At 38.5% G+C, this 23919-nt stretch overlaps 1 protein-coding gene across 2 annotated transcripts in view; it reads right to left on the bottom strand.

Moving 5' to 3' along the window:
* Positions 1-23919, bottom strand: part of nbeab (neurobeachin b) — a gene marked incomplete at its 5' end in the record, with an annotated part of 258401 nt that overhangs the window by 105777 nt on the left and 128705 nt on the right. Inside the window, 5 exons of one of the 2 annotated variants that reach the window (XM_079608909.1) lie at positions 2790-2898; positions 5566-5630; positions 14004-14065; positions 17674-17807; positions 21886-22009. In XM_079608909.1, the coding sequence (XP_079465035.1) occupies positions 2790-2898; positions 5566-5630; positions 14004-14065; positions 17674-17807; positions 21886-22009 (494 nt within the window). The remainder of the gene's footprint in view (positions 1-2789; positions 2899-5565; positions 5631-14003; positions 14066-17673; positions 17808-21885; positions 22010-23919) is intronic. The other variant, XM_079608908.1, reaches the window with a different exon arrangement.

Genomic DNA, 23919 nt, shown 5'->3' with positions numbered 1-23919 from the left:
TGAATCAGCATACTGAAACAAAGAATGAGACTGAGGGATAGTCCTGAAAATCCTGTCATCATTTACTCACCCTCCACTACGTTCCAAACCTGCATGACTTTCTTTGTTCTGCAGGACACAAAATAAGATATTGGGCCCTATCATACATGCGGTGCAATGCAGCACAAGTGTTTTTTGCTAGTTTCAGCCCGACGCAGTTATCATTTTCACATCCTGCGCCACGTTGTTTAAATAGCAAATGCATGTGCGCCCATGTGTGTGCCCATGGGCATGCCGGTCTGAAAACGAGGTGTGTTCAGGCGCATTGATGGTGCGTTGCTATTTTGAGGCAACTGAAGTCTTTAGTCAATGGCCCAGTATTTTTTTTTTTGTTATTTAAAGTAATATGCGCCTATAGGCGGGTCCACAACGCGCGGACACTCTGCTTATTAAACAGACAGGGACGCGCAGCAGCACACAAACTAGACAAATATTAAAAATAAAAGGATTACAATGTAAAAAATGTATGTTGTGTACATAAAGATATGGTGGAATCCGGCTTGTCCCGTAGATGGTCTGCTTGCGTGCTTTAACCTCGCGCACGAACAGATCCGTTTGTGCTCTGGAGACGCGTTGTCTTTCCGCTTGCAAATCCCGCCATGTAAATAGCAATTTTTGCATTTTATGCCCAAAACACACCCATTCCTCATTAACAGAATAGGGACAACACTTTTAGACCATGCGCGCCGACCATTTTTGTGGTTGGACACGCCCTTACTGCACCTGCGCCGTGTGCTTTAGACAGTGCGCTTAGATCGTTAAAATAGGGCCCATTATAAAGAAAGTATCAGTGTTATTTTTGTCCATACAACAAAAGTCAATGAGGTCCAGTGTTGCTTTAAGACCCTTATTGACTTTCATTATAAAGGACACAAACAGTGTTCTGCAGAAGAAAGAAAGGTTTGGAATTACTCATTTCCATTTTTGGGTGAACTGTCCCTTTAAGAACCAAGAATGTCATCCATAACTTTAACATAAATTGTAGCACTTCCCCCTTTAAAGTTGACTTTGTACACAGACATAATCTTAAAACAGGCACAATAAAAAGCACTGAGACTAAAAGGCCTCCCAGACTAAGGGTGACGTGAAGCAGCCAGCAGACTTTATCTTCTCCGCTACAATAAGATTGTCTTCCCACGTGGACCCCAGGGGGGATCTCTGGCTAATATTCAAAATCTAATTTGCTAACACAAGCTGGTGGGGTGCAGGGGAACAAGGAGGAGGGGCGCGACAAAGTAATTGAATTTCCTTCCTTATATTTGAATTCTGTCAGATACTATACCTCGACATATTCTTCAAACGGCCGATAACTCAATCTCCCGGTGTCATCTCGCCTTACTGTGCGCCACGCTGACAAATATCAAACGTTATTTATCACTTCAAGGGAGGATATGAGGGTTGAAAGTGACACCAGCTTAATTGTAAAAATATCTAATCTGCTTACAAAATCTTCAATCTGCAGACGGAGGTAATAAAGAAGAGGAAGACCCAGAAGAGGCGAGACGACATTTTGAGAGGCAAGACAACATCTCCCGTTAGCTGGTGACATCGCATATCTAGCGCCCGCTGCGCTTTATCTAGTAGGTCAAGGATCCTCAAGAGCAGTATATAAAACAACCGTCTCAGACAGGCTGTGCGTTCCAGATAAGAAACTCATCACTCCATCACTGCACGTACTAGTGCGTTTCTGAGAAAGAGTGTGTGAATCCCTCATACTGATCATGCACGGGCCTTCAGAGCTTCATATCATAGATCCATGATTCAACAGTAAGTGTTGCTGAACCTTGATTTACATTTGCAGCACCCACTGCATCACTGTCAGAATAGCACAGATAGGCCGATATGATATTCTAAGTAGTTAATGTAACATTAATCTTCACATTTAATATATTGCGTTTAAGTTATGATGTACACAAGGCTGCATTATGTTGTGAACTAAAGGCTAAAGCATGCTATTAATGGACACCATTTTCTCTCTTTGGTAAAAGTACACTATATTTTCATGAATACATTTAGATATTCACATAGAACGGAAGAGAGTCTCTCAGGAGTGTGTGTAAATGTCACATCCATTTGAATTTCATGGCGAAAAGTCCTTCACATAAAAATCATTCTACGTGCTTTCAAAGACGATTTACTGTCGGAGGTCGGGGAAGGTCTTGTTTTTTTAAGTTTCGTTACAAGCGGTTCACAAATTGACAATAAAAAAGCGATTAATACATGGAAATTCTTGAATATAGTCCCTTTAACAGACTAATGTAAAGACTATTTTCTGTCTCTTGATAGAAAAACATAATAGTTTAAAATGAGACATGAATACAATCTCTAAAAAAAAATCCTTACTTTTCAGAGGGTGCTTACATATAATTTAGGGAATGGTTATTAAATTTCTCTCTACTGAGCTAATATATGTGGATTAATCCCCTTTAGAAGGCATGAGCAAAGGATTATGGGCCACCCCCACTGATGGCTTTACTAGAGATTTCCTCTCTCGTGCTGTATCTGATTCTCGAAAACAGATTTTATTGTAGATTATCCATGTTTCGTATGGATTCGGTGCGGGATTAGTGTTCTGTTCTGGGATTGATTATAATCTGGTTTGTGTTAGAAGATCCAGCTACTCAATTCAGGCTGGTAGTTAATATACTGAGTCATATTACAACATCAAATATCTAAGTCCTGTAAGGGATCTATAAAATGGATCTATAAAATGTGTATGCATGTGCTTTTGGTTTAAAATGATTCTCTACCTCAAACTCTGCATGCTTGTGGACGTCCTCGGCTCGCTGTCTGTTGAGGATAAACTCAGCTTCATTGGCCACTCGAACGATATGATCCTTCATGGCATGACAAAGGAGTCTAGAATGAAGACAAAAAGAGGAATGGGAATTTAAATAATGACATTTAGTCAGTCTCCAAACACGCATAAAGTACACATATACACACACAATCAATTATGCCCTTGTAGAAATTGCAATCGTTCATCTTTTATGGGATCTATAGGTTACTTTGTGTTAATTGTCATTTTACACATCGTTATGTCAGCTTTGTTTTAATTTAAGAACCTTTCTGTGGAACATAATACTGAGCATCATTTCTCCTCCCCATCCCGCAGAGGGGCTTCAATCTGGTACGGCATTCAAATGTGCATTCTTCTTTTAGTGTTGACAAGCAATAAATAACATTTGGAGTGGGGAAAAATAGTAAACAACCTTATTCCCAGCATAATAACAGTAGAAAAATTGAATCTAGGGCATGACTTTATTTCTCCAGTACTGGATAAGAGGTTATAAGGTATGAAGAGTGTGTTAAAAAATCCACAGCAACGCATTTAGTATTATCTAGTGTTTCAAAAGGCAGAAACTGTTGTGAGCTTGGTGACTTATATGTTGGTGCGAGTGAAACAGAACAGGGGCTCCAAATAAGTGGCACGGGGGCCACATGCATCCCAAACTGTGACATGGTGTGGTTCATAAATCACAGATGCCCTACCAAAATGAATCACAAATAAACTGCTGCATAAACACTGCAAGGCTGAACGTTCCTGCATTTAATTCAGAACTAACTCCACGTGCTTAGTTTTACACAGTACTTTAAAACTTGTAATACAGTTTATTATTAGAACATAAGCAGACGTTCCAAGAGGCCAAACACAACATTAGTCTCATTAAATAGTTCAAATAAACTATCCATTGCTTATATAGAGCGTAACTGTAGGTTTCTGAAGGGAAAAAAACACCTTCATTCTGTCCAGAGATTTTTTCTTTTTTTCTTTCATACAATCCTTTAAAGACAGACCTAACATCAGCTCTTGGGTTAAGTGATTTATGTTTCAAATAATGTATCATAATATACTGTATTTTGCATTTTCATTGGTTTTATTTTTGTAAACATATTTCAACAATTAAAAATACTTTACACACTACAGTTTAAAGGTCAAAAAGTGTTTTTTTTTAAAGGGGTGGTATAATGCCCTTTTCACAAGATGTAAAATAAATCTCTGATGTCCCCAGGGTGTGTATGTGAAATTTTAGCTCAAAATACCCCACAGATATTTTTATATAGCATGTTAAAGTTGTCACTTTTTGAGGGTTGAGCAAAAACGCACCGTTTTTGTGTCTGTCCCTTTAAATGCAAATGAGCAGCGGCTCCCGGCACAGGAGCTTCAAGAGCTTGTGTCCTTTTACCTCACACAGACACACATTGAACATTTCAAAAACTTTTAGCCTTTTATGTTCAAACCGGAGTCAGATAAAAATAGAGAGACTCAAGAAGAAGTGACAACATGTAGAAGCAACAGGACATTTCTGAAAAGTTAGTTGATGAATTTATGTAGCTTGTGTGCAGTTATCTTCTACTCATTGATTCGCATATATTCTGTCATGATAATCTATAAATTGCATTCCCGGAGGCGGGGTTTATGTAATATCTAGAGTTGGTGATGTCATTAACCCGGGAGGAATGTCGTGTAGTCTCTACCAGCCGATTGTTGTAGTCCTTAAAAAAGGATTTCTTTAAAAGCAAATATCTTCCTTTGCTTTGAACTTTAAGTGTTGTAACTTTGCAGATGTTGTTTATGCTCAAACAGCAACATTACACACTAACTAAAGTTAGAAAAAGTGAAATCATAATTAAACACCCCTTTAAGTCTCTTGTGCTCACTTAGTCTGAGGAACGGCCTCTGCCAAAAGAGCCAAAACTTGGCAAAAGACATATTTAAATCAGTTAAATCAATTCCTTATTTTTTTGTAAATCACTATGAAGTAAATGAAAGTTTCTTCAGACGATTACTGTTGCACTACATCCACTGAGGTGGGATTTGGAATGAGGGCCAGTGACACAGACAGACCGAGAGACAGATAGACAGACAGGTAGAGAGGGTGAAAGACTGATGTGCCAGCACCCTGGACAGCGACTATCTCTGCTGACTCAGCCTGATTGTCTGAATGTGTGTGTGTGTGTGTGTGTGTGTGTGTGTGTGTGTGTGTGTGTGTGTGTGTGTGTGTGTGTGTGTGTGTGTGTGTGTGTGTGTGTGTGTGTGTACAGATGGGTCAGCAGATGGGTGTGCAGGCTGATCCACCCTGGATCAGCTCGACAACAACGAAAGCCTAAACCTGACAAACACATGGACACACACACACATACACAATCTTTCTCAAAGACTTAAGAAAAGCAGCATTCTGTATAAATAAATAAAAAACAGAGAAAGACTGAAAACGAGACTGTTAACATGATGTACACATTCTAGACAAGAGGTATGTCAGAGGGTTTATACAACCACCCACTCTCAACATGCTTATCTCAGCGCATTTTACACTCTGTTCAACCACTAACTCACACAAACTGTGGCCACACTACCGGGACGAGAGGCTTAGGGGCTAATCTGGTCCCATTCCTTGTTATCAGTGATGCCATGGTAACCCGTCAACCGAACAGACCAGCACCAGATAACCAGTTTGAAGTGACATAAGCTACAGTGATCTGTGAGCTGGTGATGGTGTTTCAGGAGCAGACATGAGACTTTACCTTCCCTCGTTGATAAGCTCAATGAAAGCCAGGCCAGCGTTCTTCTGTATCGAGTTCTGCCACTCCTGAAAGAAACAACGTTTGTCATTCGTATGTGGATTGTGTTCTTTTGTCTATCAGTATGCGTAAATACACCTTGTGCAAGAGGGGAAAAAGGGCAGTTATAATTACTATTTTATATTATACCATATGCTGTCCTAGACCTCGACATTTGACCTTAAAATCAATCCATCATAAAAATATGAACCATTAGATTTCTAATATATATATATATATATATATATATATATATATATATATATATATATATATATATATATATATATATATATATATATATATATATATATATACACACTGTATATAGACATACTTGATGTATAGCCTACTTGATTTACAAGCATACTTGATGTGTAAATATAATATAAGGAAAATCAAGATACAAATCACTTGAGAACAAATAATTTTAAGTGTAAAAATATTATTTAATTTAGTGCAATTAGGATTTTTTTCAACTGTTCTTTGTTTTCATTGCATAAAATACAATGAAATAAGTTATATACACACATACATAGTTGATAGTTATATATATACTATATATATATATATATATATATATACATACCGTATATACTGTGTATGTATATTATATACACACACACACACACACACACACACAAATGTGCATGACAACCGAAGGGTTAATTAATGATTACACCTAAATAAGTCCTGGTAAAAATGGATTATATAACATCTGTAAAACAACAAATAAAAATAAAAACCAGTGGCAGTGGCAAAAGCATCTGCAGAGAAATCTTCCTCCTAAAGTCTCACGTTAAGCCTAAGTGAAACATTTAACGATAGTGATCGCAGCAAATTGGATTGCTACGGATTTGAGAAAGCAAAACTCTATTTGAGGTCACATATCCGCGATCGAGAGCCAAAGCCATAAAAAGCCTGGAACTTGGCCCTGTGCGTGTGCAAGCATCTTTTCTTCCTCTGCGCACAGACCCGTAAACACAGGAGAGATGTAATTGCTGAATGAAACTGAATCCTCTTGCCCCTTAAACACAGCCATTTCCTCTCTGTGAGCACCCAGTGACAGATCACCGAAGACCTCCGTCTCGAGACCGGCCCTCTCGCCTTGCCTCCAGCGCTTTGGAGGCCTTGGGGAACGTCTCACGCCCTCCCTCTCCCCGTTTCCCGGGCTCTCCTTCCTCCGCTGTCTCTCACACACACAGCACGGGTCTGGAGATGATTAAAAGGCAGTTGTGCTTCTCACTATGGGAAATTCTCCTCCGTTCTCTTGTTTGCTCTCAAAGGTACGAGTTTGAGGGGGAAGAGCATGAGCTGGGCTGGAGTTCAAAAGGAAAGAGGGCATTTGCAAAAAGTTGGCCTCAAAAATGATTCCCCTGTCTTGCGGTGAGGGGATCAGGGTGAGAGAAGAGCCACTGGGGATGGATGTGAACGGTTCCCTCAGAACGAGGACATTTTTAATACATACATTCTATGTGTCTATGTTATATTCACCAATTTCATATTATTCTATGACATTTATGTTTTCTGTAAAGATCTTTTGTAAACACTTTTAAAAGGTGCTGTATGAATAAAACTTTACTTAGCCAGCGATGATGGGGAATGCTTGATGCACAAAACCAAAGTCGCTTTATTCATTAATGACAAAAAAAAGATAATTTATAAATTATAATTTATACCTAAACATATATTTTAAAGTGAAATATATATATATATATATATATATATATATATATATATATATATATATATATATATATATAATGGGTGGTTGCAGATGAAGACGATGAATAAAGTTCCAACACCAAGTTTAATAATAATGTTCCCAAAAGTAAAAGGCAAGCAGGCAGGAGCAACACACACTAAATGTTGACGTGACCAGATAACAAAAAGAGGAAAAGGAGGAACTTAAATACACAGTGATAATGAGGGGATAACAAACAGGTGTGATGATCTGATGAGTGTTCATGGTTACTAATGATGAGTGGCAGGAAAATCAGACAAGGAACACGTGATGAGTGATATATATATATATATATATTTAGGGTTAATAGGGAATTAACACGTTAATCTTTGCGATTAATTTGAGATGTTTAACGCGTTAAAAAAAATAATGCAATTGACGCATCACTTTTTTTGCCTCGTGTTAATGACTTCCTGTTGCGGCTGCTACTATTGTGCCGAGCAAAGTCACCCTGACCCTGTCATGATGGAGAAGGACAAGGATGGAGTTTTAGGAGGTATGTTTGCATTTGAAAAGTTGCCTGATTCCACGTTTGACAAAACAGAGATGCTGTGTACAATTAACAAAACTGAATTAAAATACCATAGAAGCTTGAAGCACCGAATTTCCGGCCGCCGAAAATTATCGGACGAAAATTGCATTTTCGTTTTTTGTCCAAAAGAGAAAAAAATAGATCTATTACAGTTAATCACCATATGGAAACTGACTGCTAACCAATTAACAGGTTTTTTACTCTATTACCGTTAAATTCACGATAATTTGTTTTACAGTCAGTGGGGTTCAAAACAATACCAACTTTAAATGTATGGACAAAAAGACATTAAGGATTTTTTTTTAAATATCTTATTTTTGTGTTCCACGGTAAAAATAAACAAATAGATGTTTGAAACAACAAGGGTGAGTAATTGATAACAGAACTTTTTTGGGTGAGCTATCCCTTTAAAGTGTAAAATACTTTTTTTTAAACTTTTTTTTTTAAAAACTGCATAGCACAACTGCATGGTAATATGAACAGACAGAGAAAAAAAACATCACACACACTGGTGAGCATCCTCACTACCCCTCATTGAGCCAGAAAGAGACAACACTGAGGCGCATCTGGTCTCCAAATGTTGTAACTGACCCAATATGCCTCGCTCTTTCTATTTCTCATCCACCATTCATTATCTACTCTGCAGTCAGGCGCTTTGTCACTTGAGATCGGGCTGCCTCAGCTCAGTGCTTCTTCACTAGCCTCCGCTCAAGTAGAGCAGCACCCACGTGACAAAAATAAATAAGGAAATACATGCAGATGTAGGGGTACACTGGCCTGCCAAAAGAAAATGACATCAGCCAAGAGAAAGAGCCAAGTCTCTTCTCAAGCGGCCTTTGCACCGGTGCTGTAACACACTTCTTCTGAGCCATTTTTTTCTCTCTTTCTCTTCAAGAAGGAGAGTGAGGGTCCCCAGTGGGAGGTGAATGTGATTGTGAGGGGATTTTGGGGGGCTCAGATGAGTATGCCGTCCATGTGAAGTGCATTAGCGATGACATGTACCTCCAGACTGCGGTAATGTGATCCCGCATGTAAAAGAGAAGATCACTTCCGGCCTGCCATCTCCAGCCAGGGACTTATACTGGAAAAAGCTGACACGCTGGGTTTAAGAGATGACAAAGAGTTCATCGCACAGGGGATTTTAAACCGGTCCTGGGACCCCCAATGGGCCACAAGAGGCCCTTAAAAAAGTTGACATGTAAAAAATGTAAACAAATATAGGTATCAACTATCTAATACTTTAAAGTATACAATACTTTTAAGGTGCATTAGTTAACATTATTTAACTATGTTAGTCGACATGAATTGATAACGAACTGCGCTTCTACAGCAGTTATTAATCTTTGTTCATGTTAATTTCAACATTTATTAATAAATTATTCAAATCAAGAGTGGTATTTGTTAACATTAGTTAATGCACTGTGAACTAACATGAACAAACTATGAACAGCTGTACTTATATTAACTAACGTTAACAAAAATGAACAAATACAGTAACAAATGTATTGCTTATGGTTAGTTCATGTTAGGTAATACATGAACTAATGTTAACAAATGAACCTTATTGTAAAGTGTTTCCGTAATAATAATAATAATAATAACAAATAGAAAAAGTGTCACTTAAATATAAAGTTGTAATACTTCTACTATTAATAATAATACTTTAATCATACAAATAAGTAAGTATACATAGTAAAGATAGAAAGATATTATACATTATACACATTTATTTTTTACAGTATAAATATGTCTACAGTAGATAAAAATAGTTGGCCTTAATGTTTTATCAAGGGGGACCCTCTAAAAAGATCATAACTTCTGGGGGTCTGTGGCATAATAAAAGTACATTATGTTTGACCTTTATATTTAATCGTGAGTTTATGATTTTATGAGATTATAAAAGATTATGATTTCTGCTTGTGTGTACTTCCTTTATTCGTGTAACGGTATAAAAAAATCCCCCATTTTGGAAACAAACCAATTGGTTCTCGTATTCCTCAAGATTATGACAAGTCACGTTGTTGCTGCACTGAAACATTGAGTACATGCTTTTTTGAAGCCAAGAACTTAATTTCACTCAAACTCAAATCAACTTTCACCTTCAAATTCCAGTCACAGCTGTCAAGCACTCCTGTCAAAACTGCCTGCCAAAACGTACTCAGCTGAGAACGCAGTCATTAGCCAAAAATGTGCACCACAAAAACCGTGGGAGGAAAAAAAACCCGTAGTTGTAGCACTCACGCTTGAGCTGTGCACCTCGGCCAGACAGTTTTTTCCTCCCTGACTTTGTAACTCACAAACTTTAATGGCTCTTGAGAATTTGCAGCATCTCAATCCAACCTGTCAAGAGACAGAGGGAGCACTTTGCTTTTATCTGCTCAGCGCTGCTCCCGACATCTGGAGGCCGTCCATCGGTAAATCTCTCCGGCTCCACGCTAGATCCTTTATGTATGTTTAAGCTGTTACACGAAACAGACCCGGCTGACCTCTGCGGCACCCGCTGCCACTTGACTGGATAGAGACACCGGCTGTCTGCGGCCTTAGATGAATAACAGTGATTAGGAGGCATAAATAAAAAAGTGCAAGATGATTATCGCTAATTTATTCATAAAAGTGACAGTTCGCGAAACCGAGCGGGTCATAAGGCCACGAGCGGTGAACGTCCCGCTGTCTGGGTGCATTAGTGCGGAGATGAAAAGGGGAAAGGCTCGAGGTTGTTGGACTCGCGGCAAGGACGTCTCGTACCACAACATGATTCGTAGTGGGATGCGGGATGTGTTCAGGTGCGCACCAAGCATAGTTCACCCAAGAATTAAATCATTTACCCACTCTCATGTCTTCAGATAGTCAAACTGCTGTTTTTCATACAATGAAAGTGAGTGGCGACAAGCAGATTTTTCAGTGAATTATGATTTCAATTTCAGTCTGTTCCTCATACACAGCTATTGTATGACCTACGACCTTAGGTCTAACGGACTATATATATTGGGCTTTTACTGTTTTTTTACAGCACCTGGGCCTATCCACTGCCAGCGTATGGGAGAAAACACCATGAACATTCTTAAACAAAACATGTTTGGGGGTGCCAGAAACAAAATCAGGCCCATGATTTGAGTGAGGAATGAATGAATGAATGAATGAATGAATGAATGAATGAATGAATGAACGAACGAAATGAAAATACATAAATGCGTGTTCATTTATAATCATAATAGGCCTATATAAAAATGTAATAATACAATTAATTAATTCATTCATTTAGTTAAACAATTGTATCATACATATATGTAATACCGTTCAAAAGTTTGGGGTCAGTAATTTTTTTTTAAGAAATTCGTAATTTTATTTAGCAAGTATGCATTAAATGGATAAAAAAATAACAGTTAAGACATGTATATCATTACTATATATATATATATTATATATATATATTGTAATGATATAAATGTCTTAACAATATATATACATATACAGTATATAATGTGATACTGACAACTGGAGTAATGATGCTGAAAATACAGCGTTGCATCACAGGAATCAATTTAAATATATATAAATATATATTAAAGACTAATATTTTAATATATTAAGACTATTTTACAATTTTAAATTAAAATACTTCTTTCAAAACCATTAAAAAAATCTTCCCAACCCAAAACCTTTGAACAGTTGTGTACACACATTTATAGTCTCAATAGTTTTCAAAGTGAATCCCTTTCGCTGTCTTTTCCTCCCTCTCATTCTCTTTTACTTCCTCTCTCGCTCACCCACTCATCTAAAGAATCAAGCCTTTTGTTTATTAAGGCTCTTGGTCTGGGCAACGTGTTCTAAATCAGATCCTACGGTGAGCCAGTTTTGAAGGCTTTGGCTCCAAAGAGACTTCCCTGCGTCTGAAAGCCATTTTGGGCCCAGGCTCTGGTTTCACCCCATCTTTGGGCAATCGATATATCAGGCTGTTTCTACCCTGGGAGCTTCTAATGGCAAGAACTCTGGTAACATTATATGTCTAACAGGGGCGGAGGAAGAGAAAACCAGGAGCTTGAGTCTCAATGTGATGCTACACTCAGCAATAAATCCAAGTGGCAACAAAGTAGACTGCATAAAAGAGATACGAGCAAAAAATATATATAAAACAAGGGAAATGTTGGCTGAAATCTTCAAACGGAGAAGAGCAGAACAGCAGGACGTATCCTGAGCGCCACGGTGTCTGGAGGACTCCACCTTTTTCGGGGCAAACTAAGAGCAAATGTACAGATCGACTCTCGAGTCGCGAGGTTAGCGGTATGGACTTCATAGAGTCAGAGGTGCCATTCAACCACTAAAAGCTCCCGCCCCGCCGAGCTCTCCGACCGGCTGGATTCTGAGGAAGAGATGCTGAGGTAATGGCTTCCTTATGGACTCCCGGAGCAAGAGTGATGGGCTGACAGAAGGTATGTTAAATATCTCCCGCTCTGACTACAACATCGGGACCCTGACCCCTTTGAAAGAGAAGGCTTAACAAGGGACTCCGAAGGTCAGCGAGCTGTAATATGTCACTGGGATTTAAAGGGAAGACGATTGCGGTGTGTTTACATGAGCTGGGGTTACACTAATTTCAGCCCAAGAAGGAAAAATTTGGGAAAAGGTAGGAATAATATAACCCTTTAAAGCCTGCTGTATCATATTTGATACACACATTTCTAAGGCCTCTAAATTATTAACATGATCAAAACTTTGCGGGGAAAAAAAAACTTTTCACAATCTATTAAATGCCTTCTTTCCTCCAATTGATAATTCAAAGTTTTTTTTATTATAATTCTAAAAAGTCCACCTTCAGGTCATGGTACATGTGTCTTTCTGCTGTGAAATCTTTAATGATTTTTAAGAAGTAAATATAAGAATGACTTTTATATTGTTAGTAATATTTCGAGATGAACACTGGACTGAAGCAACTTGGGTTTAGTTAATTCATTCTTTTTTAGAAAAAATATCTAATATGATACATTTGTACTTTTGTGCGTCTCAATTATCGTGGTATTGTGTTACATATTATGTTTGGCGCCCAAACCAACCTCCACATCATAAAACTAAGCATTTATATATCATCTTACTAAGACATATTATTGGGAGATATAGAGTGACAACTGATATTTATATTTAGCAGTTTGCTATAATGTTATAAAGATATCATCTCAGGACTCAAGCTATCAATATCAACAAAATTATATCAGCAAATGCACCATACTGTATGTGTGCTCAATTTTGGCCTCTAAATAAAATTGAGAATCATATTTTCACTAAATCATAATATACTGTCTGAGCCATAAAAGTATTATGTATCAATAATGATACCCAACGAAAAACACATATGAAAACCTTTTTTTAAGGATATAAAAATAAAATAGTCCCACACGCACAGCACATTTTAGGTATCTCTCTAATCAAAGACCCCAAGACATCAAGATGTGTGTGTCAGTATGGGTACTCCAGGACCAGGGTTGGGAACCACTGACATAGTCAAACCTAAGGCTGATCACATCAATTACCGTTATGTGTCCGACGTTGTAGAGAGTGATAAAACGCATTACCATTCTGATACATTGACTTGTAGAAGAGCCTGTCGCTCTTCCTCTTCTTCTGATTCAGTTTCTGGTTCAAACATACAGTATATAGCTGGATTACACAAATATTTCCACTCGCTATTACTAAAGTTGCTAAAGTTAAGCGAGTGGATCCGGTAGTCCGAGCTGTTTTGAGTGAGTGGAGGCGGGAACTAATCTGCATATTCATGAATTCGTATTAACTAAATAAAACAAGGGTGTAGAGTTACATTCAAGCTAATTTAAGGCATGAAGAAATTATTTTCCAGGAAAAAAAAAAAACATTTTAATGTCATTTCGATTATCAAAGATGTGTTTAAAGGGATAAAATGATTGACTACTTTAATTTCACATGCCGAGTGCAGTTTGACACTCTTGAGGTTGGCTTTGAGAAATGAACATGTTAATGGACAAAGTCATGTTTGTGTATTGCTTTCTGTCATTCAGACAAATATTTAAGCAGCTCACCGTGACCAGTAACAATAGACAATGTGTCATGTAGCTGAAGAACAACATTAGAAGGATAAATAAAGGAGAGACAACTCACCTGAGAGCATAATAACATAACTAGCTCCACCACAGAGGTGCTTGATTTCATGCACACCAGACCTGGAGGAGAACAGAAAGGAAAAACAGAAATAAATAATTATGATTCACAATATTCATAAACGCACAAAACCGAAACATCTGCCAGGGTTGGTCGAGGACATGCCATCCACACGGCCTCAGAAAAAGTATGGTGTAGATGAACTAAGCGGTCCAAAAAAAATGCAACCATTTAATGTCACGCAAACAGCCAGGCCATTTCTGATGAGTTATGTTTTGAAGTTGAGACTGAATGTCTCTCGTCTGTGCGTTATAATAGCCTCGCGGGGTCACTAATAGTGTCTCTTGAGGGGTCAGGGGTCATCTGCTGCATGCCAGTGTGAGATCAAAAGCCAAGGCCATGGTCTCACTTGCAAATTTGCAATAGAACACTAATTTTATGTACAGATATGACACACACAAATATGTATTCTAAAAATGTGAGTGCAGAAATTCAAATATAGGAGTTAATATAGTATTTATACATTTTGTCCCTTATATAGGCACCATTCTCTTAGAATCAGATGTTGATTAAGTAAAATATGTAGTTTTAAATTAAAAGTCTGTTGTTCATTGAATATGAAGGACAGTCGGTTAACCTCACTGATAAACAAGGAAATTGTAAATGACATGTGCAATTATTGCCAGACATACAAGACAAACTTTCTCTTTCAAACACATGCGTACACCTGCATTTACATACAAACACAGCGCATGACTGATGCCCTTGTTTGCATGAGCCAGTAGAGTCAGTGAGACAGGACTCTAATGAGTGAGAGAGAGAGAGAGAGAGAGAGAGAGAGAGAGAGAGAGAGAGAGAGAGAGAGAGAGAGAGAGAGAGAGCAAGCTCTGCATGAATGTGGTTTAATGAGACACAGTGTGGGTTGTTGAGAAGATGTGCGCTGTTACTTTTCTAACTGATCAGGCTTATTTTTTTTTCACCTGATGGACAACAAAAACATAACTCTAGAATCGTTTCAGAGAATTGCTCATTGCTCATTATATTCTTTGAATCAAAAATGTAATGATTAAACTTGAATTAAACTTGTATACACACAATCTGTGTTAAAACGGTCCAGTAAACTGCGCTTTAAGCTCAGCTCTTTTCCGTCCTGGAGCACCACTTGTCTCGTTACCCACTTAAACATCTTTTTACAATGAATAATGGGTCCTAAGCCATTCAGTCCACGAAGTTATGACCATAATATTTCAGAGGCCAAAAGTTCAAGTCCCAACAATCTCTCGGTCTCATTTATGAGGGTGAGACGGGGCCGTGCACACAGCCATTCCCTTTAAGCCTGACTGTGGACCCCGCTCTTGTGGCACCCCACCAGGGTCCCTCTCTTAAGTCAGGTGGCAGTACTGACCTCTGGCTCACGCTGCTGGACAAACTAAATGCATTCTATTTAAACAGCAAGTTGCCCTGCTTTCCAGTTAAGCCTCACTGGCGTGAATGTGACATTGTCAGAGGGCCGTAGCATCGCAGGCTTGGGCGGTTTACTCTCACAAGAAGCATAGTGTTCCGCCCAGGGGCTTCGCACTCAAACTCCAAGTGTCGGGAAGCTGTCCGAGGGCGAACAGGGCATAATTGCCCCTAGTGAACGAGTGTCTGGAGGGGGGCCGGGCGGGGGCTTGACCCCTAGTGCCGGGCCGAGTGATGGATGAAGGGTAATTATGGGTAAATAGGGCGCCTTTGCACCGACTGAACAGTATTTCAGCTGTGAAAGGTTGAGGAAGAGTGGAAGGGAAGGAGGTGGGAAAACAGACATCACTTCTTCTGGTCATGGGATGGTGTTAACATACTGGACAAATGAATGAGGGGGTAAAGAGTCATCTATGAGGAAGTCGCTGTTATGTGTTCGGGATTGGGGTTTGTTCGAGGAGGATTGTAATACAATTCTGGTTGGAAAGCGTGAGGACTGGTTGGTCAGAGGATGCCTTAAAGGGATAGTTCAATCCAAACATTTATATTCTGCCATTGTTTACTAACCGTCATGTCATTCCAATCCTGCAGAAAGCAAAAAAAAAGATTATTGGGATTTAAACATCATTGGACCCCATTGAGCAAGAAAATATTTTCTTTCTGGTCATTAACATATATATGCTAAATATATGTTGTAAATAGGATGTGTTAAGGAAATATATACTTTCAGATACCAAAATATATAACAAAATGTACTTCAATGAGCAAGAAAATATATTTCTACTCTATAAATACATGGTAGGTAATTGCATAATTGTATATATACATCCAATTTTTCAAAATGTCTTATTTTTTTGTTCCACAATAAAATAGGTTTGGAATGACATGAGCATGAGTAAATGATGACAGAATTTTCCTTTTGGGGTGAACTATTCCTTTAAATTTGTTTAGCCTCTGGCAACCATACACAACACCCTTGCAACCGCATAGCAACGGGCTAAAAACCACCCAGTGAACTTCTGCAACCTCACAGCAATGCCCAGTAATCACTTAACATTTGTTTAGGAAAATGAACTCTTAGAAAACCAAAGGGTCAAGGTTTGGCAGGTAAGCAAGGTCTAGTTCTCCCCTGCTGGTAGAGTCTGTAACTACACCATCTGAGAGAGAAAAAAACACAATTGACAACTGACAAGAATTCACAAATAAGTTCATGAAATTGACACCTTAGGCAACCATAACTGTGAATCTTACTAATGTGGACACAATTCATAAAAATAATCAGCGTTTGAGTCCAGGGCAGAATGTGTGTCTGAGTATTTCTTTCATGAAATGGCTGCCTGAGCTGTAGACACACATATTTCCAGCATGCTGTAATGTGGAGTGAAATTAGTCTGAACAAACTGGCTTTGAGCAGTGAGAAGGATGTATACTATGATTTGGCACTGAGGCTGAAAGGTAAAAAAGCCTCAAAACAGAGTCTGGAGTGTGGGTTCCCGTTCAGAGAGAGGTTGCCTTGCCATGTGAGGCATGTGTGAGAGTGAGAGTGTGTGTGTGTGTGTGTGTGGCCGCTAGAGAAGGCAAGAAGTTCTACAAATGAAAGTAGATCTATGCCCGCTATGCAGAGTTTAGAAACAAAAAAACGAGCAAGCACGACCAAATAATGCTTCGAAATATTACTACCATATAAAATAACGGTTTTCTATTTTAATACATTTTAATGTGAAATGTATTCCTGAGATGGAAACATACAATTTTTTGCATCCTTTAATACTCCAGTCTTAAGTGATATATAATGCTTGATAAATAACTATAATATGCTGATTTGGTATTATATAAAAAATATTTAAACCAGTTGTGCTGCTTAATATTTTTCTCGAAACCACGATGAATGTTCTTGTGTGTGTGTGTGTGTGTGTGTGTGTGTGTGTGTGTGTGTGTGTGTGTGTGTGTGTGTGTGTGTGTGTGTGTGTGCGTGTGTGTGTGTGTGTGTGTGTGTGTGTATGTGTATATGTATATATATATATATTTTTTTTTTTTTTTTTTTTATATCTACGTGTCACGTGTGTTATAAAATATAAAAGGTTTGTAACATTATGCCCTCTGCATTATAAAGCAAACAGGTGTTATTCAGTGCATGGTTACAACTTACACTCTCCTATACCAGCATGATCACATACGAGCAGACAGAGAGAGAGGAGGAACACAACACCATTACCTTCAATGAGCAACTCTTGACCATGACTGCCCAGCAGAGTACGAGACAGGAAAGGTGCAAAGTCCACAAAGATCTCCCTCAGCAATGGAGCCACCTTCTCCAGAGCTCGCTCCAGTTTAGTGGTGATACTGTGTGGATGGACAAAGTAAATGAGGCTGTGCATTAGAGAAGCTGAGAAGAAAAGATTTTTGAAGACAAAAGTGTATTGTGATTACACTTAATCCATAATATAGCCCCAACAGACCAAAACAAATTCATACACTAATAACCAGCTGTAGATAACTTCAGTCAACATCTTGGGCTCTGGCAACAAAGAAGCAAGCCAGCTTGAAAACTACATGTGCCCTACAGGAATCCAACCCCACTAGAATACAAGCATGTTAGTGGTCATGCAAAACACACTGGACGTACCACCTGGGGTCCTGACAGTCAGCTAAATGAAGAAACCTTACACAAAACTCCAAAACACAGAAGTGCTGGTACAAAGACCAAAACACACAGGGGAAAAAGGTGACTTTACCGTGAAATTGTTATTTTTTGACATTTTTCAAGAGGCACTAATACCAAATGAAAGCCAAATTAATGAATTCATACTTTTTTTGTTGGAATTGTAACAAAGAACAAGTCCTTGGTATTATTGTACCTGGCATTACTTATAATTTTAAGTTATTAAATAAAGATCAGACCACAATTTTAAGTATCCAATGCAGAAATCCAAATATTTTCAGAGGGCTTACAAACGTAGTCTTGCCACTATATGTACAATTTATATTTGTCTACAAAACTACTTTTAAGAATTTAAGAATATGTTTTGAATCAAAAGGTTATTCAGATAAGAAACGTATAAGTTTCTGTCTAAAGGTTTGTAACAGTGTGTTAAACACCAAAACGTGTTTAGAACAGTCCTTATATGGTATATATACACATTATTTTAAGTTATTACAGTCCTAATATGGATTCAAAATGTACTGTACAAGCATATTTACGATCCTACCATTTAAAAAAATATTGTGCAAAGAGTATTTCGAGGCTTGCGTAGCACAATATTACCTTAACAGTAAGATACTGAGCAAAATTTTGTTGTATTGCAAATTTCCTTGGGTTCGCTTGTCTAGGTTGCAAATCTGAAGATAATTAGATCGTAAGCTTTGAAAAAATACATGGTTTCCTTTTTGGTGTCTTTATTGCGAAAGATGCAACACTAAAGCTATTGTGTGTCATGAAAGAGCAGAAAATAAGTGAAAAAAAAGAGAAAAACTAATGAGACGCAGGCAGCGACAGCGAAACCCATCTCTTGTCTCTCGAAGTGCGGGTTAGGCATCACAGCCTCTGCATTCAGACAGTTTCATCATTGACTTCACACTCCCAGTAAGTGCTGTCGGTTACCGCTGCCATGGAAACTGATTTGCGATTCCTGGCGCGGCGGAGGAGCCACAAAGTGTGCGTATATGTGTGTGTGTGAAGTGTAGAGGCCCCCGGAGAGCACGAGATAGAGCTGCACACACACACGCGCGCTTTCTCCTCTGTAGTCAGACGGTGGTGTGTCTGTGAGATGTCTGTCACAAAGCATTAGACGAGGTGAAGGGATTGAGCCAAGGTCAGCACGGTTTTCCACACACTCCCCAAAACACCTACGCGCACTGATTTCTCTGCATTAGTGCTCGCGTAGCCCCCTCTAACACCACAAACACACGCGGTGGGCAGTGAGAGAGAAGACAGGGGATGTATTTGAGGCGTGGGGTGTCTTGTTTGTCGAAACCACGATAATAAAAACAAGCAAAATGATCGTCGCCTGATGCCCTAAACAAAGGAAAGGCACAATGTCTGTAAACGTGAAAAAAACAAGGCTGAGTGCTGACCCCATCTTGTGGCGGTGAGGATAAAAACTCAGGAATAGCATGGCTGGCTGAACAAACACAACTGCATGTGATGAGCTGCTGACAGAGGAAACATTTCCCACTCACAAACACACTCAAATAAAGCAATACACGTCTGAGGGCGTGTTTTACAGTGATTTTACAATGTTAAAGAGGTACACCTTTTTTTAAATGGTGTCTACAGAAATATAAGACACACATTCAATAAATAATAATTAATAATTTAAAAATTAATCTGCCTGGAAATATGGACCTTAGTCAAGGTAGATAGCATATTTTGCAATGAATGCAAATTAAACTGTGAGGGACTGACACATTGACATACAGTGCACAAAAAACTTGAATTATGAAATTTAAGTAGGGATGCACCGGCAATTATTTTCAGGTTATGTTGCCGATAAAAAATTATACTTCTAAAAAAAAATATATATACACCGGTATATATAATTCAAGTGAGGAATACTCCATTGCTATCTGTGCATTAAACAATTTTAAGGCACGGCATGGAGGCAAGGACCACCTGACGCGAATCGTTTAATGCATAGCAAGCCGTGGATTATCCTGCTTATACCATGGCCATTTTCCAGCATTGACAACTTAAAGGACGCTCTTGTAAAAGAGATTCTTAATCTCAGTGTGTTTCTTTTCCTGGTAAAATAAAGGTTATAATAAAGCTGTAATTGATGTTAACAGCGCAATATTTGACCGGAAGGATAAAAACAACAGTTATTTTCATAAGTTAAGGCTCGTTAGATCAAGCATTCTGCCCACTTTAAATCAGACACAGAGATAGAGTAGTGCGAAAGCATAAGATTGTATTTATTTGAATGAATGAATTATAGCATTTATTTGAATTAATTATCGAGAGAGATAGAGATGAGATGTGCGTGTGTGGATTTCCTGCGTCTGTGCAGTCTCTCTCTGAGTTGAATGACTTCAAAACCAGCAATGTGACCCCCTCGTTGCTGAGAAATATAGTGTAGCGATTCAGTAGCCAAGTTAATTTGTTAATATAAGTAGTGGGATAGCGTTGATAACAAGTGTCTGTGCTTCTGAATGTATCTGTATGTGCGAAGTGCAATCTCAGAGTGAAGTATGTGTATGTACGCTTCAATGAAAACAGCGTATTAATATAGAACGCTGATTAAAATGACTTGGAACTATAGCTGTGCATAAAACAGTTTTACTGCACACCTTCCAGCCAATCAGAATCGAGTATTCAGACAGACCATGGTTTAAAGGGATAGTTCACTTTAAAAAGAAAATTATGTCATCATATAATCACCCTCAAGTTGTTTCAAACCTGTATGAATTTCATTCTTCTGCTGAACACAAAGGAAGATATTTTGAAGATATTTTGAAGAATGTCGGTAACCAGACAGTTAACTGGTCCCATTGACTGCCATATTATTTTTTTCCCTATTATGACAGTCAATGGGACAAGTTAACTGTTTGGTTACTGACATTCTTCAAAATATCTTCCTTTGTGTTCAGCAGAAGAAAGAAATTCATACAGGCTTGAAACAACTTGAGGGTGAGTATATGATGACATCATTTTCATTTTTAAGTGAACTTTCCCTTTAATATACAATTCTATACTATTTAGTCTGTATAAATATAAAACACTAAAATCTAAGATGTGTATAGCTACAAATGAACAACATTATAATATACAGTATGAAAAAAATTATATCGAAATTTGCTAAAGATTACATTTACAGTGTTATTGAATTATTACTGTTTTAGAGATCAACTTTAAGTTGACATTAGATGACAACAAAGGTAATATAAATATAAAAATAAGGAAAATTATCAGGCACAATGAAATATCCAATACTGGTTGATGTATATTCAAATTCTAATAATAAATAATTGACTGATAACTGATATGCTACTGATATATTGTGCAGTGGTATAGAGCAGTGCATACTCACAGTCTTGTTTTCATTAACATAAATCTACATATGTTGTGACCTCACAATCGCTTCAAATTTGCTTCATTCAGACCTTAGTCAGGTTACACGACATATTGAATTTAATGAGGCTGTTAGGGATAGACTTGCACTCTTTACAATGCCAAAGTTTTTGTCAACTGAAAGTTTTTTCTTTTTTTCGGAAAGACGTTTCATCAGATGAACAAAGTTTGTTGTTAAACAACAGTATAATCTATTGGACACACTGTATTCTATCCCTCACAACCTTGGTTTTCCTTCTTGTCAAAAAAATGTAGGTCTATCATCCAACTATCCTATTCCCATAAACATCAAGCTGCATCTCTATCCATCTGTCTGTCTTATGCCTCAACACACATCCCGGGACTCTGATTCACCTCATGTTCTCCATGGTGTCCTCAGGCATGGGGGCCACAGTCTGAACCGCAGGCAGATTCTTGCTGGTGGCTCCATTCACAAAGCTGGAAGAAGAAGAAGAAGAAGTGGAAGAATCCGTGGCTCCTGCGAGACAACGAGAGAGAAATCCGAGGTTAGAAACATGCTGATTTTATTTATTTAATGATGCATTGTGACTGGCTAAATTACGTTTTTGGTGCAACAAAAAGTGGACTTTAGGGGGAGAAAATAAATAAATACATTAAAAACAGAAAGAAAAATTTTAGACACTGAAAAAATTCAAAACAAATGCCAACCAAAACATCAGATGCAGTGAAATCAAATACTCTTTCGGGTTTTTCATCAGGTAACAACATAACTACAGAGGCACAGGCTCTGAGAAAGGAATCATCACGATTACTCTCGCCTCCCCATGAGAAAGTGATACGATTCCTCTTATTTCTCTCTCTGTCAAAGGCACAGTGTCCACAGCGCCCTGTGCAGCAGGGAGCTTCTGATAGATACATCACAGCAATGGACTGTCATCCTGTGAAACCACAAGCTGTCACGGGACATCTGAGGATGGGAAATCTATTACGCAGCCATCAATCGCCGTGTCAGAGATGAGTGTCCACCCATAAGCAAATACACCAAGATGAAGGGAAACGTCAAGAGGGACATTCTGATGGATTTCACTGGAAGCGCAGCTTGGCCTGATTCAACCTCAATCCAAATCAACGTCCCTTGTGCATTCCAAGATCTCAATGAGGTATATAACGGACAATGGGGACTAAGGGCCCTATTTTAACGATCTGAAACGCAAGTGTCAAAGTGCAAAGCGCAAGTAACTTTGTGGGCGGATCCCGGCGCTGTTGCTATTTTCCCTGCGGGATAAACGACTCTTGCGCCCGACGCAAATCTAAAAGGGGTTGGTCTGAAGTAGCTTCATTATTCATAGGTGTGGTTTGGGCGTAACGTGAAATAAACCAATCAGAGCGTCCTCTCACATTCCCTTTAAGAGCCGGCGCGCTTGTTCCATGGCCGATTGCTATTATAACGGGGGATTTGCCGGCGCACGCCAGGAGCGATTCACAGCCGAGGAAACCGACGTTCTCGTCAGGGTCGTAAAAGACAGAGAAGTGACATTGGGGAAGATGGGAGAAACCCACCCAAATTAGCTTCGGTTAAACAGGCGTATAATTTGGGTAAATGTGTAGCCTAATCTAGATTTATTTTATTTTTTATCTAGATAGATCTTTTTCACATCTTCACGGACACAACAATGATTTCCCTCGTGTGTTAATATTTTTCCTTGTAATAATGTATGATTTGCAAAAATGAAAACTGCTGCATCTGTTTATATTAGAGAATCAAAGTGGATGCGCGTTAACATTATGGCCAAGCACGCGCCCTTAAAATACCATGTCACTAACGCGCAACGCGCCACTGTCTTTAGACTGTGTTTTTCCTGGTCAGTGGCGCAATTGCTTTCTAAAACTGGAAAATAGCACCATGGAAGTTTTGCGCCGGAAAACGCCTCCTCTTTGCGCTGAACCGCCCCCGCGAGCGCAAGTTCATTTCCTAATTTACCGACGTGCGTCTGTGGAGGGAAAAGTCCGCTGTGCGCGGGTGCAAAATAGGAATGATACATGCGTCGGTGTTCAAAGTCAATTGCGCTGGGTGCAAGATAGGGCCCTAAAAGTCTCTTTTAAGGAAAATGTGATATATATTTCGGTTCTCAAACAAAATATACTGTACACTACATTTCAAAAGTTTGGTGTTAGAATGTTTGTTTAATTTGTTTTATAAAAAAAAAATGTCAATAAATTAATACTTTCATTCAGCAAGTATTCATTTAATTGATCAAAAGTGACTGTAAAGCCATTTATAATGTTACAGAAGATTCATATTTCCTATTAGTATTTCCCACAAAAAAAAAATTAAGCGGGACAACTGCTGTTGTCAGCATTAATGATAATAATAATAAATGTTTCTTGAGCAGCAAATCATCATATTAGAATGATTTCTGAAGGATC

This window comes from Phoxinus phoxinus (assembly GCF_949152265.1).
Source record: "Phoxinus phoxinus genome assembly, chromosome: 4".
NCBI classification, from domain to species: Eukaryota; Metazoa; Chordata; class Actinopteri; order Cypriniformes; family Leuciscidae; genus Phoxinus; species Phoxinus phoxinus.
Note: the sequence above shows the minus strand (reverse complement) of the source record. Positions and strands in the feature narration are given on the sequence as shown.